At 42.7% G+C, this 19,501-nt stretch overlaps 1 protein-coding gene across 1 annotated transcript in view; it reads left to right on the top strand.

Annotated features, from left to right (window-relative positions):
- LOC146619221 (protocadherin-16-like) overlaps positions 1-19,501 on the top strand; it is a 70,111-nt gene that overhangs the window by 49,353 nt on the left and 1,257 nt on the right. Inside the window, exons 2-20 of the mRNA XM_085370210.1 lie at positions 2,769-2,957; positions 3,655-3,886; positions 4,019-4,255; positions 4,356-5,384; positions 6,208-6,395; positions 6,478-6,574; positions 6,753-6,910; positions 8,292-9,138; positions 12,677-12,916; positions 13,441-13,566; positions 13,689-13,898; positions 13,986-14,852; positions 14,963-15,076; positions 15,178-15,389; positions 15,711-15,862; positions 16,434-16,564; positions 16,845-17,131; positions 17,237-17,378; positions 17,909-19,501. The exon at positions 17,909-19,501 is cut by the window's right edge and continues 1,257 nt beyond it. Coding sequence (XP_085226336.1) covers positions 2,769-2,957; positions 3,655-3,886; positions 4,019-4,255; positions 4,356-5,384; positions 6,208-6,395; positions 6,478-6,574; positions 6,753-6,910; positions 8,292-9,138; positions 12,677-12,916; positions 13,441-13,566; positions 13,689-13,898; positions 13,986-14,852; positions 14,963-15,076; positions 15,178-15,389; positions 15,711-15,862; positions 16,434-16,564; positions 16,845-17,131; positions 17,237-17,378; positions 17,909-19,501 — 7,051 coding nt within the window. The remainder of the gene's footprint in view (positions 1-2,768; positions 2,958-3,654; positions 3,887-4,018; positions 4,256-4,355; positions 5,385-6,207; positions 6,396-6,477; positions 6,575-6,752; positions 6,911-8,291; positions 9,139-12,676; positions 12,917-13,440; positions 13,567-13,688; positions 13,899-13,985; positions 14,853-14,962; positions 15,077-15,177; positions 15,390-15,710; positions 15,863-16,433; positions 16,565-16,844; positions 17,132-17,236; positions 17,379-17,908) is intronic.

The raw sequence follows: 19,501 nt of genomic DNA, 5'->3' as shown, positions 1-19,501 counted from the left end.
CTGGCCTTCTGAAAAGAAAATAAAGGCCAGGCTCTTTCCCAGACCACAGTATTAGGATATTAGATGGCCCAGAAAACAATAGAGCAGGAAAAAGCCTCAAGATCATTATTTCATTTGGACATGTTATATATAAATATACAAAATCCTGTTCTCTCCTGTGAGTTCTGTTCTCTTGACTGGACAGTCAGTCAGTCAGTCAGTCAGTCAGTCAGAAAGTCTCCTCTGGAAGTCTCCTGGAATCTGATGGGAGAACCACAAAGTTCCCCAGTTATCTTTGGATTTGTCCAGCTTGTTTTACTAAGGACTCAGCCAAACGTTGCCTTTCCCCTGCTGATAAGACAGCTCCCATCATTCCTCACTCACATACATGAAGTGTAGGGAGAATACTGCTGGCTGCTGGTGATGATCTAAGCTTACTCTTGCTTTTGAACTTTAATCCAATAAAAATAAAGTTTGTGTAATACCTATACACTCCAGAGGAGAGAGTACAAAGTCACTGGGAAACTGAAACAGAGGCACCTGATATTAGTGATGGATACAGCATAGTGGAGACTGGTATTTTTCTATGCTGCATTGGGTGGAGAATTCCTATTTATATCGAGCAGATGTTAAATGACTTGTCTGGTTACCAGTTTTAAAATTTACAATATGTATATGTGGTTGAGGTTAAGCCTTAATGTGCTTTCTGGAAGTTATATATAGTATAAAAGGTTAGAATAGAATGGTAATTAAACCAAGAATGCATGAAAGGGACATAAACAAGTATGAATAATGCATGACTCCTCGCTGTGACACCAGTGCAGAACTGTAACATTATGCAACGTCCCAAAAGAAAAGGCTTTTATTTATTACTTTTTTGAATCTAATTTTGTCTGATGTTTTCTGGCTTATTCATCTTAATCTACTTTTATTTTTAGTTTGTAATCAGGGACTTTGAGCAGCACACTGGCTCATTTTCATTACTGACACTGGGATTGCCCAATCAAATGTCTTAATGTGACCGTCCCCTCCCCCACCACTGCTGTGCGCTCATGCAACAAACAACTGTAAAAACGGTAAAATACTGTAAGTAGGGGTTTCAATTACCCAGTTTATTGTGCCACGCTTATTTTTTACAATTTGCTGGTATTTTTTTTTAAACTCAAAAAACAGCCTCATTTCATTGTGAACTGCTGTTTAGCCTGAATAGACTAAAAAAGCTCCTGTTGCCACCTTACTGAAAGCATTTTTTTCTTGTCTTTTCTTTCTTTTTCATACACTGTATGTAGGTGTACTTTTAAAAAGTTTTTATAGAAGGTTTTGCCCAAAATGGGAAAAAAAATCATAGCTTCTACAATCAGTAAAGGTTTTTGAAGGTTCAGTCACAAGAGAGGAAATGTGTTCTTGCAGATCTTTTTCTTTAACAACATTCAGGTATTCACACCAAGGTGCTCCTTCAGTTTCCCCCCAGCTGACACTCATCACACAAATATGAGTAAACCAAACACATAAATCTTTGGGGTTGTTATAAATAACTTGTCCCCCCCTGCTAAATGATAAAAAGTAAGCAACAGCTTTTGCACATTAAAAGAGTAGCTTTTCTCGTATTGCTCTTGGTTTCCCCTTTCCTCGTGTGGTTTATTATTCTTCTTCTCTTTGGCTTGCATCTCTGCCAGCCTTACGACTCTCTCACTCCAACACCCCACTCACCCTCTGTTAGGAGTTACAGTCAAGAGGGCTCTCTGCTGAGTCCCCCGTCTGCCATCTGCTCAGGAAAGAGATGAAGGCTAAATTATTGCAGACAAACCTTCATCACCTCAAGTGAATGATTTCCATCCATTCACAGCCATACAAGTAACATCTTTTTTAAAAGTCAGGATTTGATAATAACCATGGCTTGCCTTATTTTTCTTGGCGATATTTCTGATGAGTGCTCCCTCTTTCACAGATGAGGTTCCCTGCTGCTACACGTTGGAGCACCAGACCATGAGCTCAATTTTATTCCAATTAGTGTTTTTGCTAAAAGGATTCATTTATAAAACATGGAAGGAAGAAGAATTCTAATCAACTTGTGAGGTTTAACCCTACTCTAATCTGCGATCTAGCACCAACACTTGCAAACAATTATGCTGCTCGTACCCAGGGGTTGATCTGATTGGTGTGTTTGCCTTGTGCTGTCTTGGGAGATCCAACAGTAATTGAGCTGGCTTCTTGGCTGATGGCTTGGGAGCTGCTTTTATAGCTCCAGTGGTTCTATCCTTCTCTAAATGTGCAGCATTATTAAGACCAGACTGCAACCAGGACATCACATCAGGTTGTAATGCGTTGCACTAAAATATAATGTGTGGTATCCCACCATTGCCCAGCCGCTCTTGTCACTGTCCTTTGCAGACACACACTACTCTAGAAGCAGGCAGTTTCTCCCACTGGCAGGCCTCCCAGAGCCTGTAGAAGTCATCCTCCTTCCCCCCCCCCCTTCATTCCCTCAGAGCTCTTTCTGCCAGAGGGCCTGTTTGGCTCATGTTCTGGCTCGGATAAACAATAAAGAACGGATCCAAAGATGCTTTCAAAGGCACCTGGTATGGTGCTCCTGTTTCAGTTTGTGGACTGTCCTGACTCTTACAACTAATAGAAATTAGTTTTGATCTAATGAGGATTTAGAGTAACGTAATTGAATATGGAAAGTGCTGAGTTTATCCAGTGAGATATTCCCCTTCCAACTTAATAAATTTTAATTGTAATGTGCAATGTTGGACTGTTTAACCCATAGCATGTTTTCCTCTCTGTAGGTGACTGCGGCAGATGCAGACAGTGGCTCCTATGGCTTGATTACCTATTCTCTTGGCTCTGGCATTAACAGCGCTGTTCCCTCTAAATTCACCATTGGCAAGGAGACTGGCCAGATCTGCACTACTGCTGCACTAGACAGAGATCAAGGACCAGCCAGCTTCGACTTTACTGTTACTGCAGTAGATGGGGTAAGCCACCGCCCTTTGAAATCATGAATCCACAGAGCTGCAGTATAATCCCATAAACACAGCAGCCATGCTTTTCTTATAGACAGGAGAGCAGAGATGTGGCCAACTGTGCAGGAAAAAAAATGAGTTTTTGAGTTGTCCCCCTCCCAAGTTTGAATAGTTCTCCTTGGTAGGTAGACTTAAGTTAGTACAGCATCCTGTGCACTGACTGCCAAAAAATACTTAAAGAAGAAAAAGTTAAAAATGAAAGAAAATTACTGCGGGCATGTTAAAGCAATCAGAAGGAAAATACCTCAACTGTCAGGCAGTAATATTTTAACAAGTTGGACTGCCGCCTTCCTCGTTTTTGCCACCTGGTCCAAATGAAAAGCCTGCACTGTATTTCTGCAAATGAAAAGGCTATGAAACAGACTTGGGTTGCAGCAAGCCCTCTCACCCTCCACGGGTCATGACATATTGCTCTTTCCCAAGGGAAACTATCAATCTGTGTCCCTACGCGAACCTCCTGGGACTATATTTTAGAGGCTACGCCATACATCGAAATCTTAACTGGGTTTACTGCTGGTTTTTACTTCCACCATTAATGTGGTCTATGTGCGCTGTTAATGTGGCCTAAATCCTGCTTTCAGGTATGTTTTTACTGTTCATGATTTAATATGTGAAGGTATAACAAAAGAGCTTTTTGTTTCCTCTGCAGGGTGGACTGAGCTCAGTGGCCTATGTCAGGGTAGATCTGGTGGACATTAATGATAACAGACCCGCTTTCTACCCTCTCAGTTATGCTGTTAGTTTGAGCACACAGAGTGCCCCTGGGACATCTGTTGTCAGAGTGACAGCCTATGACCCAGACTCAGGCAAGAATGGGCGAATTACATACAAAACAGTGCCTGGAGGGGCTTCTCCATACTTTACTCTCAACAAAGACACAGGTCAGTGTAAATATTGTTCCCCATTCCTGCTCTGGACTTTTATAATGATTTACAGAAATAATTCAAACAATTTATGATATTGTGTGATGTCAAAATTGCCTGTTAATGTATTATCTTTGAATCCTTTTATAGGTGTGATCTCACTGTCTCGATCTGTCTATGGGAAGGCCAACTCTGTCGTTCCAATGGTTATCTCTGCTCAGGATGGTGGTGGTCTTGTTGCCTTAGTGAATGCCAGAGTTAACATTAGTGTGGTGGCAGGTTTAGTGGCTCCGCCCGTGTTTGAAAAGACTCAGTATTACTTCACCGTGTCAGAGGACGTCCTGCGTGGGACTGTTGTGGGAATCGTCCAGGCCAGCAGTAAAACAGGTGCGGACTACAGACACCTTAATCTGACACTTCTTCTGTAAAAACCCCCCCAAAAATGTTATAATTCAGTGACCTGTCTTTGTAATTTTACATCTTTCAGGCATCTCTAGAGATATTTCCTATACCATCAGCTCCGGAGACCCTGCAGGCTACTTCACAGTTGATCCTGACACCGGGGCCCTAAGGACCAGTCTTCCCCTGGATCATGAAGCCCAATCAGCTCTTGATTTGGAGGTGCAGGCCCGCAGCGGCAACCCTCCTGCCTTTGGCCAGACCCGTGTCCACATTACCATTGCAGATGTCAACGACAACCCACCTGTTTTCCTGCCCTCATCCTCAGAGTCCCTGCTGCTGCCAGAGCATACAGAAATGGGCACAGTAGTTTATCGTGTCCAAGCTGAGGACAGAGACTCAGCAGTCAATGGACAACTCACCTTTGACCTTTCTTCTTCAAATGGACTCCAGAGGATTTTTAGCATAGAGCGCAGCAGTGGAGAGATTCGATTGGTAGGGAGCCTCTCTTATGAGAATACCCCCCGTTATGACCTCCAGGTTATCGCCAAGGATAGTGGAGTACCCCAGCTAAGTGCCACCTTCATGCTTGTGGTTCATGTCCAGGCAGAGAACGACCAGGGTCCTGTGTTTGACACCCTCACATACCGCGTTGAATTAAAAGAAGGAACTCCAATAAGCACACGCTTTCTGCAAGTCAGAGCTTTGAACAGAGAAACACCAACCTCTGGCCACGTTGCTCCCCTGGCATATCATTTACGTCCAGATGGAGATGCTGCAGGTTTTGGCATTGCTGCAGACAGCGGCTGGCTGTTTGTGAAGAGTGCCCTGGACAGGGAAGTCAAGGACATGTACCTCCTGACAGTGTTAGCCAGTACAGGCCATGGACAGTTAAAGAAGACAGGCAGTGCCACAGTGCGGATATCGGTGACTGATGAGAATGATAACTCTCCTCGGCTCACGCAGGAAAGGGTCTTCATGGCTGTGAGAGAGAACCTGCCTCCGGGAACAGGCTTTGGTCACGTGTTGGCCACAGATCGCGACAGCGGCCCCAACGGACGCCTCGCTTACCGCTTTCTGCATCCTGACCGTCACTTTCAGATTAACACCCACACAGGTTAACTGAAAATTTTATCCACTGAGATTAGTCAGTTAGACTTAAGTGTTAAAATGTGGCTTGATTAGTTTAATTTTAATAAGCAACCATATAAATATGCATATTTATACAAAAAAGGTAATGAAGGCATAAAAATTTGATTTGCCTAAAGAACAGAACAGGCATGCAAAAACATTAGTTCACCAGTGACAGAGGAGATAACATGAGAAAGGAAGCTGATATTATTTGTTTAATTGATCTCCAAGGCTTTGCAGAAGATCAGCCTTTGAAGATATTGGCACATGCTTGACTGGAAAATTTTAATTGATCAGCTTAATTATGTCCATTTTATCTGTCTGTAAAATTGTGTTATGGTCAAACTAAGCTCAAATAACCAAAAAAATAAATTTTTCCTGAATGAAAAGCATGTGGAAAAACACAATTTAGTCAAGTCAGAGAGACATCTCTAAAAGATGAGAGACTGAGGTTGCCCCTCTGCCACTGTCATAAATTAGTTAGATCACGGTGACAGCAGCACTAAGCATCCTGCTGAGTTCTAATTGGCCTGCTGAGCCTGCTAGTCTGTAGGTGGAGACTCGGGCTCTGATTTGTGATCAGTTGTGAGTCAGTTGTGAGTCTCTAGAGCATCTTCCAACCTCTCAGAAATCTTCTGTTTGTGTGTATGAACGTGTATCCGACTGTGTACGAACAGATCTGCACACTGTTCATGTCTATTACTTATGTGTCACTGATCAAAGCCGGCTGGCTCTTAAGACTCATCATTATTCCAGTGGACTTGTGCCTGTGCATAAAATCTCTCTCATTTATCTACTTGTGTCCCCAGGTGAGATCAGCACAAGGATGACTCTGGACAGAGAGCAGCAGTCTACTTACCAGCTCTTGGTGGTGGCACAAGACGGAGGTTCACCCCCTCGTAGCGCCACAGGCACCGCTTTCATCACTGTACTGGACGAAAATGACAACGACCCTGTTTTCATCCACAGTCAGTCAGGGAAAAACATCATAATTCAGGTAATGTCGAAAGAGCACAAATGTTGTTTGGCAGAAAATAAATTGCTATCATAGAGTGCTGAAAATCTGGTTTAACCCTTAGGTGATGGAAGGTCAGCCTTCTGGGGTTGTACTGGGTACACTGCAAGCCAAAGACCCTGATGAAGGGGAGAATGGCACAATATTCTATTCTTTGTCAGGTACTTTATAGAGACGTTTAAAGAAATATATCTTCCTCCAGTCTTTATTAATTTTTTCATGCTTTTCTTCTTTTTTTGTATATTGTTGAAAGCGGATTCAATTTAATGTTTGTGTTTGTGTGTTCAGGCTTCCTATGCACTTCTCATCTCAAGTTCGGGTATGCTCTGTTTCTTCTAGGTCCCAGAGCTGAGCGCTTCTCTTTGAACACAAACACTGGCGAGTTGCGTTCGTCATCCCCTCTCAGCCACTCGGAACGGGCTGAGTACACTCTGACGGTGACAGCCACCGACAGAGGACTGCCCCCTCGCAGCACCTCCTGCTCCCTCACCATTCAGGTTAGACTGTGTTTTGGAACCACTGCGAGCACAAACACCCACTATATTCACCTATTTGATATCAAAGAATAGACTCGGGGCAGCGACGATCTGCATCCCTGGGCCCCTCGCACTAGTTGCAGACATATCAGCCTCACTTCTGACAAGGTCCCCTCCCATCCCCTCCCCTTTTCTTCCCCTGTGAATTTTCAAAAGGGAAATTTCTATCTGAAATGGAAAAGTGGATCTGAATCAAATACTCCCAGCTGGCTCGTGATGAGGGCCAGCTGTAGACGTCTATGATCAAGGTCATACTCAATGACTTCAACACTTTTTTAATACAGTAGCCCTTTTTGCAAGGAGCAGCAAGGCTATACACTCAACATAAAACACAGCATTAAAGGTAATTCGTGTTAATATTTAATATAGAACAGAAAAAAACACAATGGAAGAACTCTGGAAGGAAGATTTATAGGTTCCAGGAAAATTGAGCTCCTATATAAACAGCTCCAGTCAGCGCCAGCGCAATTTTTCCTCTTTTCCAATAACAAAAAATGGAAGTCATAATTGTTAGTTAATTGGATTAAACAGTGCAGTGTTGTTCTTGCCTTGTGACGTATTTGTGTAATTTCCTTTAATCATCTTTTCTGAATGATTATTTAATTCCGTCGATGATAGGATAGGCCTATTCCAATTTATTTTTGGAACACTTCTTTTCCATCTAATGTGGAACCAATTTACAGCTTGTCAGCAAGCACAGCATATTTTTTTGAGTGCCTACTTAGTGTGGGAATTGTGCTGTTGGATACACTGCTGAGTATCCAGACTGGCCAATCAGGTTACAAAACACGGTCAGTAATTTCGATTAAAATTTCATCAATAAAGCCACTCCGTGCTCATTTACCTGTCACAGCTGCTTTAATTTTCACACTACATGCATGTATCAAAGGGAAAAAACATGTTTTATTTAAACAATGTTTCAGAAGAGAAATAATAAGGTTGTAGTCTTTGAAGACACTCGGAAAAGAAGTGTAAAACTATATGCAGTACCGCAGTATTCCTCAGTACTAAATTCAAGCCCTTATAACACTTCCTTTTCTGATTGCAGCACTTTTATCATCTATTATATTTCTTGGCATCCAAACAGATGTCAGATTAATCTTAGCAGTCATGTTATTGAAGTCTATAAAAACCTTTTGTAAGTGGTTTCATTTATTCCCCGTGAACACATTCAGTGTGGAGAGGACGTCTGTTTCCACTTTGCCTAAAATCCATAAAATATTTTCGTTCTGTATTGAAAATTGCAAACTTAAGTTGCCACTGGGCATTTGAGTGAAGCATTAGATCTGCTGCCATGTTGCTGCGCCGTTAAATATAAATGCAATGTGTTGCTTTACTGCAGGTTATCAGCATTAACAGACCTGCTACCAAGAAGAATTCACTCTCCATAACTTTCAATTCGGTGGAGGAGGCCAAGCCCGGATCTGTTATTGGCTCGGTCCGTCTCCATGATAGAGGAACCTTAGAGGACGACAAGGTGACCTACACAGTGGTGGGGGGTACGGACCGAGATGGCACATTTGTTGTGGATCGTCTGACTGGGGACGTTTACTTGGCTCGCCCTCTTGACTATGAACGAGACTCGCGCTACAATCTGCAAATTGAAGTGGATGACTTCTCCGAGGCCCCTCCGAGCAGCACTCTTGTCCACCTGGACATCGACATAGAGGACAGTAATGACCACACTCCTCAGTTCCCAGAGGACCCCATCACAATTGTCATCTCTGAGAGCATGGATCCTGGCTCCTCTGTCTATACTTTCCAGGCCACAGATAAGGATGGCAGTGGGTCCAACAGCAAACTGGTGTATTCCATACTACAACAGTGGCCAAATACCCCAGGTCTATTAACCCTCGACCCATCAACTGGGGTTCTCTCCTTGGGCCAGAAGCTGGACTATGAGGTCACTCCAAACCTCATCCTGGTTGTAAAAGCAACAGATTCTGCTCCTGATGTCAGCCAGAGGCGCTGGGGTTCTGTCACGGCAAGGCTGTATGTGACCGATGAGAATGACAATCCACCAGTGTTCATATCGCCAACAGCTGTCAGTGTGATGGAGGATCAGCCAGTGGGCTTTGTAGTGCTGTATGTCATGGCCAGAGATGCAGACCAAGGGGAGAATGGTAGAGTGACCTACAGAATTCAATCAGGCAACACTGCAGGGACATTCAGTCTCAACCCTAGTACGGGTAAGTGCAGCCCGAAGCCAGGCTTTATTCTCCGTGTGCTTCATTCAAATTAGCTATGCTGTTTTTCATGCATAGCTAATTTACATCCTTTAGATCGGTTTTCTTCAATTTCAATTTCAATTTCAATTTTATTTCTATAGCACATTTAAAAGTCACAAGTACAACAAAGTGCTTCACAAACGAACCATACTTGCAATTTACAACAGGAGAAAACAGTTAACAAAGAATAAAATTATAAAATAATAATATAAGAACAGGCATGAATCAGGGAAAATTAAGCTAAGTAGTTTGAAAAGCGAGCTTAAATAGATGGGTTTTTAACCGAGATTTAAAAGATTGGATAGTTTCCGACACACGGGACATCAACCGGTAGGCTGTTCCAGAGTTTTGGTGCAGCGAAAGCAAAGGCCCGATCCCCCTTCGTCTTTAATCGAGACATTGGTTGCATTAGAAGCCCCTGATTAGAGGATCTGAGTGCCCTTGTAGGGATATATAGATTAAGAAGGTCAATCAAATAACTGGGTGCCAAGTTATTTAAGATTTTAAAAGTATATAAAAGAATTTTAAAAACAATACGGTATTTGACAGGAAGCCAGTGGAGGTCAGCTAGAATGGGAGTAATATGATCCTGTCTTCTAGCGCCGCTTAAAAGGCGTGCTGCGGCATTCTGGACTAATTGTAGGCGTTGAATAAGAGAGAGTTGGAGGCCTAAGTAAAGAGAATTACAGTAGTCCAGTCTAGAGGTTATAAAAGCATGAATGAGCCTTTCAAGATCTTTATGTCGTAGGTAAGGCATTGCCTTCGAAATTTGGCGTAGTTGGTAGAAGCTGGTTTTTACCACTGCAGCCACTTGCTTATCTAATTTGAGGGAGCTGTCCAGCATTACTCCGAGATTTCTGACAGTGGGCGATAAGTGGCTGGCATAGGAACCTAAAGTCTCCTTGTTACAATCCTCAACAGAAAGGGCTTTTAACACCCAAAGGTCATTGTATACATGCAAATTCATTTTGATTTCACCTTGCAATTGCACAAAAACAGGAAAGGTCTTGACATACACGCTGTATTCACTACTTATTAGGGCTGTACTGTCGTATATTTGACATTAATCACTTTGTTGATGGGTGTGCAACTGAAGTTAAGGTGTAGAAAAATAAATGAACAGAACATTTTCTTGCTACTTTTTTGCGCTCAGTGACCAGTGATATGTCAGGATCACAGGGCTCCTGCCCTAAGGTGCCACTGCTGTCTCGCCATTATCTTTTTCAAAAATACCCCGAAAGGGAAAGCTGATTTTTTTTATATCTTCATAAGTTAGCTCTGGCGATGACTGTGAACTTTGCTTTCCACCCAGTGTTATCTGGGATAGCTACTGATCACAACTATGAGTTGTTATGATTAGAAGAATAGTCTACTTAAAAAATATTTAATTTAAGTGCAAATACAAACAGTTTGAAGATTATAATGAGTAAGATTTCAAATCTCTTATGCTGTTTACTTGTTTTCCTCATCTTTCTGCTTCTTTTTTCTACTTATCATTATACTAAAACTTTTGGCTTCAGTTTCTCAGGTCTCTCTTTGTATTCTCTGCCCTGCTAGGCTGTAGAACTAGAACTAAAGCACTACTGTGTCATGCAAATCTTTTGCTGAAGATGAAATATTTTCATCTTCAGCAAAAGACAAGCAAATCTGCATCAGAATCTCCTTCTAAATTTCACTTTGCATTGCATATATACTCACTACTCTACACGACTCCACACAAAATTCACCTAACCTTACTTTCTATAAACACACACAAACTGTTTTAATAATCTGCTTACTTCTAAGGTCAGCCCAATTCTTGCTTCACCTTTCATGACTTATTTCTCTCAGTTGGAGGCCAGACAGGCCAGCTTGCCAAATATTAAACGCACACATACACACACACAAGAATGTGCAAGTACACGTGCATACGCGCGCACACACAACAACCCATCATCTGTTATTGTGGATCTATTCCCATGAAAGACCAAAGAACCTCCTGCTCAGGCTTCTGGGAACCATTAGAGGAGGGATCAGTTACGCGTGTTTATGTGTACGCACGTGTGTATGTGTGTGCGTAGGCATGCACATATGTGTTTGTGTGCTTGCATTAGAGTATGTCACTTAGTCAGCGCTGACCTTGGGCCATTTGGTCCTGTGGGCTTTGTTGTGGTGTTTGAGACACGTGTCAACATTTGCTCCGCCCTCGCCTTCAAGTCGCCAACCAGGATGCCTCCTGGAGCAGTTTGGGGATGGAAACATTCAGCGTCTGTCATGCATGTCACTTCTGCTTCAGCCCAGTATGTGCACTCATCTTGAAGTGCTTTTCATGCACACTAGTTATTTGTTAGAATAGTGACAAATTAATCCTTTGTGCACCTGGTTTGCTCCCGTTTTGGGGTCAGTGACCAAAGGTCTACGACAACTCTGCACAATCTGTTTTCATTACCTTGGCGTCACAGCTAACCACAATAGAGAGAACTATCAGGCGATTGTTATAAATCTGTAAAGTCACAGTGTGAGACACATTCTCATCACTCAGTGTCAGAATGGAGGTCATTAATTTTCCTTTCAAGAGAAGTAGGGAGAGTTTACTGGTGATATGGGGGACTGCTTCTCTGCAAAAGACAACACCATTCAGGGATTAACCCATCAAATTTTGATAAATGGCTTTGCCATATCAAATAAGAGAGATGTGTTTGTTGTCTGAGCAACCTCCGCTCGCACATGCACTGCAGTCCACAGCGTTGGCGCCACCAACCCCCACACATGCTTACAAAACATCCAAAATAAAAACTCTCCCCAGATCCCTCCATTTTTTCCCCTTCCCATGTGTTATCGGTGACCAGGGATATAGTAGGATCACAGAGGAATCAAATTTAGGTGAAAAATTCCAGCCTGTAACTTATACCAGATTAAAAGCTTAGAGGCAAGTTATCTCAATCCTAGAAAGGCACAAAGTGAAAAACAAACACACACAAAAAAAGTTAAAAGGAAAACAGTCTTGGCCCTCTCTTTCTTTAACAGTTGCATTTGATTTTAAAGCATGAAATTGAAATTAAATCATTGCAAGTTCTACCCTCTTAGGGCAGGATAATGAAAAGGCTGGGGTGCCTCTAATTCCTACGGAGCACGGCAGGCCTGGCTGTTGCGTGTCTAGAGTGTGTGTTTACTGCTTCTTTCTCGATGGCTGTGGCATTCTCCAGTGGAAAATCTCGTAAACTGTGGCCAGACCGTTTGGGCTGTTACAGCAGTGGTGGTGGTAGCAGTCAGGTAGGCAGAGCTGTGTGTGTGTGGAGGAGATTAGCACTGATTTGGCCCTCACACGGCAAGTTTTCACACTTGATTTTTAAATAACTTGACTACAAACACAATCATGACAAGCAGTGTTTTTTATTGCCTTTGATGACATGCTTTCATACCGTAATTGTCTAACTGTCTCTTTTAACCAGGCTATAATAAAGTACCCACGTAGAGGAAATCTCTCCTCATATTTCACCCTTCATTCATCTCCCTACAGGCTCTCTGTCTATTTTCAAACCTCTGGACCGCGAGGAGCAGGACATCTTTAACCTCACAGTAATCGCTGAGGATCACGGGATACCCCAACACTCGTCCATCCAGCTGCTGTGTGTGCATGTGATCGATGTTAATGATGAGGCGCCCTGGTTTGAGCAGAGCCAGTATGAAGTAGAGATCTCGGAGAACCAACCTCCAGGAACCAGTGTGCTGACAGTGTCTGCCACTGATCTGGACCAAGGTCTGATTCATAATGTGCAGGGATTTGATCTGTCATATTATATTTGTGCTGCTTTTAATTCTTCTTAGCCATCATTTGCTGACTATGTGTTCACATTAGAGACATTAACAGTTCTTTTTATTTGCATAAGGACTACATGAGGGGGGGTTAGCATGCATTCTCCAAGAGTTAGTCAGAAGCACATAAAGTAGGAGGATTATAAACTTTCTCCTCAAAAGCAATTAGTGAAGTAAACAGGTGAGGTTGCCAGGCTGCTTTCTCGTAGCACGCGATCTGGCACACAGACGCCTGAGGGAGGGCTCTTGCTGCCAAATGCTTATACAGCAAGCCTCATGACAAACAAACAAATAAGTTTACAAGCTATTAGAAGAGAATTTGAAACATGTTGTAAATGCATTTTTTTCATTATTATCTACAAGTTATAGGATGGAACTCTCTGACCTTCACCGACATTCTTTGATTTTTAATTTATTTTTACAGGCCATTTTTAATAGAATGCTGTGACTATATTTGTTTCTCTGTAGGAAGCAATGGCCAGGTGACATATGACGGTATCTCACAGGAGGGTTTCAGCATCAACCCAGTATCAGGTGTGATTATGATTACTAAGTCTCTGGACAGGGAGCTTCAGGAATACTACACTGTCACAGGTACTGTCATCTGATTGTTCTGCAGCCTTACAAAAAATGCCAGATCTGATACATAATAAAAATAATATTTAAATTATGAATTACTACAACAAATTATAGTGTGCTTTTTTATGTTCTGGCAGTGTCTGCAAAAGATGGAGGCCTTCCACCAAACTATGCTAAAGCAACTGTGAGGATCAAGGTGACTGACGTTAATGACAACGCCCCTGTCTTTGGACGTCTTTACTACAGCATAGAGGTGCCTGAAAACCTGGAAGCACTACCTCTATTCACCCTTCAAGCCACTGATCAGGATGCGGGAGACAACGGCAGGATAAACTACAAAATTACAGGTGAGAACTGCTTTTGATTTAATGTTTTAAATGATCGGTACATAGTTTCAAATGTTTACAAGCCATTTGCTATCGCTCTACTTGCAGCTGGAGATTCATCTGGAGACTTCCGCTTGGATGGCCAGTCAGGTGTCCTGTCCACCTCACAGCCCCTTGATCGGGAGAAGAGGCCTGGGTACAGTTTAACGGTGATAGCTCAGGACCAGGGCCACCCAGCACTTAGCAGCACTGCCACTGTAGAAGTGATAGTCCTGGACATCAATGATCACAGCCCCCAGTTTCAGAGCAGCAGCTACACAGCAGAAATTTTGGAAGATGTTCCCATTGGGTCACTCGTCCTGGAGGTGAAAGCCATTGATTTGGACCATGGCCCTAATAGCCAAGTGCTGTACTTTCTGAGCCATGGCTCCCAGAGCATGTTCATGATAGACCAAAACACAGGTCGCATTATCACAGCATCCCCCCTCGATAGAGAGAGAACAGCTTCTTACACTTTTGAGGTGTGTGCCACCGATTCTTCCCCCGCAAACCCACGTAACTCCACTGCTCAGGTGACGATCTATATTCAGGATGTGAACGACAATGCTCCGTTCTTCATTCAGGACCCACTTATTGTGAATGTCTCCGCCAGTAGTGTCTCTAATCGTCGAGTTTTGGCCACTATGAGAGCAGAGGACAAAGACTTTGGAGCTAATGGCTCTGTTTTTTATCGTTTCGCCAACTCTGTCAGGGGGTTCACCATTAACTCACTGACAGGAGAAATCCAGGCCACAGAGAAGCTGCAGACCATGACCCAAAGCCAACGGACTTTGATAGTTCAGGCCATGGACCAAGGGAACCCAGCACAATCTTCCCTGGGAGTGGTTATCATTTACATAAAGGAGCAGAGCTACAGTGGGATTCGCTTCTCTCGCACAGCAAGAGATGTCAGCCTGCAAGAGAACGCTGCTAAAGGTTGAAGTGATTTAAAATCTTTAACATTGTAATTCAAAGAGTGTAAATATACATTTGAAATAAGAAGTATAAATGAAATGTATCAACATAGTGTGTTTTGCATCTTCTAGGCACAGTAGTAACACAGGCTCAGGCCCAGTACCCAGATGGCTCCAAAAATGGGATCACCTACAGTATATTCAGTGGCAATAAATTGCAGTCTTTTGGAATAAACACAATTACTGGTAAGTGTTGGCAGTACGACGGTTGGTAAGATGGCAGTAAACATTACAAGGTTATATTTTTGAAATGTAGAAAGTGAGTCATTGATACTTTTGTGATTTAGGTGAAATATGGGTCCAGAAATCTGAAGGACTGGACTTTGAGGAGACCCCAAAACTCCGCCTTGTGGTGAAAGCTGAGACAGCATCCTCTAGCTCCTACATGGCTGTCAACTTAATCCTTCAGGATGTAAATGACAACTTGCCACGCTTCCAACTCCAGAACTATGTAGCCTACATTAGGGAGGCGCAAGGCTACGATTTTCCCATTATCCAGGTGCAGTAGCTTTTCCCCCAAATGTTTATTATGCTTGGCTGCTGTTTAAATGTGAAGCTGTAGAATAAAAACTCTCAAGCATCAGAAAACTGGATAGTTTCAGTGCTGCAAAGGATTGACTTTTCAATTTCATGTGATCTCAGTGTCCCAGAAGAATTTACTGTATAATCGCTTGTGCCATGAAGCCAGAACCATATAGCCCATTTTTATTAACTATTGACTTCCAAGTCCAATATTGCTCACTAGTTCGAGTTACACTAAAACAGCTGCTGCAAATGTTTCTATATTTACGTTTCCAAAATGGGGTGTTAATTCACTCAGGTGGCCGCAGACGACCGGGACCAGGGTCAAAATGGTCAGGTGACTTACTCTATCAGGTCATCATCCATGAGTGGCTTGTTTAAGATAGACCCACTGACTGGAAGCATTACCACTGCAGCCATAATGGACAGGGAAATCTGGACCCAAACGAAGTGAGTCTTGCTTTTATTCTGTTTGTTTGTAACCACATGTTGGCATGAGTTTCCTGTCAGCTAATCCACATGCATATTTAGACTCTGTCACAGTTAGAATGTACACTTATTCTTGTCAACTTTTCCTTGTTTTTATAGTTTTGCTCATTTTATGTTCATATTTTGCTTTGAAAAATCCAAGGATTTAAAAACGAGTTGCACTGTTTCACCTGACTTTCATTTGGATTTTATATTGCTACTGCAAACTTGACTCAAATTTTGAAGTCCCACTCAGAAAATCCTTTCTGTTATAGAAAGAGAAAAGTAGATTTTGCATGTTTTTGCATCACAGCCTTTCAGTGTTATGAGAAAATCATGTATCCCTTGCAGATAATATTTTTAAACATATTGTTTTATTAATATTTAAAATGACTTTCAGGCGCTTTTGTGTATTGGAAAACACACACACAAAGAAAGAAAAACATCCAGACAAAAACAGGCTGTTCGATGTGGGCTTTGGGGACCAAGAATTGTGTAACAGGGTTCAGAAAGTTTAAAAGTTAAAAAGCTGACATTCATTTTGTCGCTCCAGGCTTGTTGTTACGGCAACAGACCGGGGAACCCCACGGCTCGCTGGCTCTGCCACCCTCACTGTGATCATCATTGACCTCAATGACAACAGTCCCATGATTCCCCTGCCTCAGAAGATTCGAGTGCCTGAGGGTAAGTCAGCTTCACAGTGGAAGTTAGCCCAGTGATCTTATCATAAAGCCTCACATCACACTCCCTGGCAGCTCGCTCAGCAGGGCTCAGTGAGAAAAGTCTGACCCTTTGATGAAACAAGCTATGGCCAAGTTCCTCCTCCGTTCATTTCCTGTCTATTAGTTCAAGGCTTTCCAGAACCGGATATTTCTTCATAAAGTTTTTTTTTCTTTAAACCAAGACACTCTGTGTTTCATTTTAGCTGCACCTAAATATCTGCTCTTTGTCTTCACACATACAGATACTCTCATTGGCACAATAATCACCCAGGTAACGGGGAATGATGTGGACTCGGGGCCAGCCCTCTCCTACACGTTACACCTAGATGCAAGCAGCCAAGGCATGTTTGGAATTCATTGTTATGGAGGAGGAGTGTCGCTGACTGGACCACTAGACTACGAGGAAAGGACGTGGTACACTCTAACCGTTCGCACATCTGACTCTAAACATCAAAGCGAGGCCAACCTCACTGTGCTGGTGGATGATGTGAATGATAATTCTCCCACCTTTACCCAGGATTTGTATCAGGTACTGCATATTTCACTACATTTTAGATTATCGGAATATTTGTTAAAGTTTTCAATAATCTGTAATGGAGATAAATATATTTACATTTAATGTGTTTCTTATCAGGTGGCTGTATCAGAGCACCTCCCTGCAGGCAGCGCAGTCGTCACCGTAACAGCCACTGACCGTGACTCTGGGGACAATGGGAAAATTACTTACAGAGTCATGTCATCAACGAAAGGTGTCTTCTACATTGACCCAGTCAATGGTATGATTACTGTCTGCACTGCATTTATGGTTGTTTATAACTACACTCTAACCAGAGTTTAAGAGCCCCTTAATTATACTTCATTAAAAAAAATGCCATTCCCTAAAGCGCTCCTTGGATGCTCATTTGGGGTTTGGACATATTCGCAACGAGTATTGCAAAATATTTAATCATTTTCTTCATTATAAGTAATTGAAAACCAAATCGAATGTTATTTGCCTCAGATGTTTTGCTTGAGATAGCATCTAAAAATAAGTGCGTCATAAAAGAGGACTTTTTTTCTTTACACTAACTATACTTTCTCCTGTCCTCAAAACATTTCCATTTGCCTGAAATAATGTTCCCTCAAACAGTGTGTACCCAAATCTGCCACAGTGTTTACAAAATGTAATTGTAATTTACTTTTTTAGTTAAGTCATTCATTACTGTGTAAGAGCTAACCAGCACTGATATGTAATATGATGGGTTGTGAAAGAAAGACCTAAAATTACGTTGGCCTTCTTATGATGGTACTCTCTGTTTCTTCGCAGGTACTCTATTTACTAAACAAAAGACTGAGTTTGACTTCGAGAATCCCTCCATTCTGGTGGTGATTGAGGCACGAGACCAGGGTACTCCATCCCTTTCAGCCATTGCCACTGTGCATGTTCAAGTGTCTGACATAAACGACAACGCCCCCATCTTCCATCAGTCAGAGTACAGAGCCACTGTGTCTGAAGACGGCCTTCCTGGATCAACTGTTCTGACATTAGAAGCTGTGGATGGAGACCTGTTACGGGATAACTGTGGTTTTGATTTTGCTATTGCCAGTGGCAACTCGGGTAATGCCTTCCAGATTGAGAGCAGCGTGCGCTTCTTGGAGGGGCGGGGCTTCCAGACAGTTGGGAGTCTAATCCTGGTAGAGAAGCTGGACTTTGAAGCGGTACCAAGTTATAACCTGACGGTTGTGGTGTCAGATCGTGGAATCCCTCAGCGTAGCTCCAGCGTTCCTATCATTATCAGTGTTACAGATGCCAATGACAACCCTCCAGTATTCAGCCGAACAGAGTACAGTGTGATTCTGAGTGAGGGTACGGCAGCAGGGACTGAGATCTTGCATTTATCCGCCACAGATCCAGATTCTGCTCCAAATAGTGAGGTCCAGTACTCTATAAGCTCAGGAGATGAGACAGATCTTTTCCATGTAGACCAGTGGACTGGAGCTTTGAGGCTGCAGAGACCTCTGAACAGCGAGACACAGTTGTCCCATTTGATTGTTGTCCAGGCCACTGATGGCCAAGGACACTTTGCTTTGGCCCCTGTCAGTATAGAAGTGAAGGACATCAATGATAACCGGCCTTTCTTTCCCCTCAATCTAGTAACTGCAAGCATCAGGGAAAACCAACCCCAGAACGCCTTAGTTACCATGCTGCATGCAATTGACCATGACAGAGGGGTTTTTGGACAGCTAAGGTACTACATGTTAGACTCCTTTAAAGAAGGAAAAGAGGGCTTCTTCATCAATCATACTTCAGGTGAAATACGGACCCGCTCTTCTTTTGACTTTGAGAAGATAAACTCATTCCAGTTTGTGGTCATGGCTGTGGATGCAGGCAACTATTCTGCTACTGTAACAGTGAAGGTTTATGTTACAGGGGAGGATGAATATGATCCTGTTTTCACCTCTTCAGAGTTCTTATTTGAAGTGCCTGAGGGAGCAAAGAAGGGTCAGGTCATTGGCAAAGTGCAAGCCAGAGATGAGGACGGGGGTGTGGATGGTGTTGTACTCTACTCCTTAGCAGACCACTCGCCTTATTTTGAAGTCAATAAATCAACTGGAGAGGTTTCTTTAAAAACGGATGGCTACAGTAGACACATGAGTCGCTCTAAAAGAGAGCTACGTCTAATGACACTGGATGTGAGCGCTCACAGCCCTCTGGAGACGTCTCGCATATCAGTGGCCAAAGTTACCTTAGATGTTACCCATACATCTTTTGGTCTCACCAGAGACGTGAACATGTTGCTCGTCAGTGTCATTGCAGTTTCACTTGGGATCATAGTCATACTGATAACAATTGCTGTGGCACTATTTTTTGTTAAGTTAAGACGTCGGAAGAAGGAGAAAAAGACACACGAACGAACAC

Source organism: Diplotaxodon limnothrissa, linkage group LG14 (assembly GCF_057381915.1).
Source record: "Diplotaxodon limnothrissa isolate DT_005_m linkage group LG14, D_limnothrissa_male_GT1.1, whole genome shotgun sequence".
NCBI classification, from domain to species: Eukaryota; Metazoa; Chordata; class Actinopteri; order Cichliformes; family Cichlidae; genus Diplotaxodon; species Diplotaxodon limnothrissa.
This window is presented reverse-complemented; position numbering and strand designations above follow the sequence as displayed.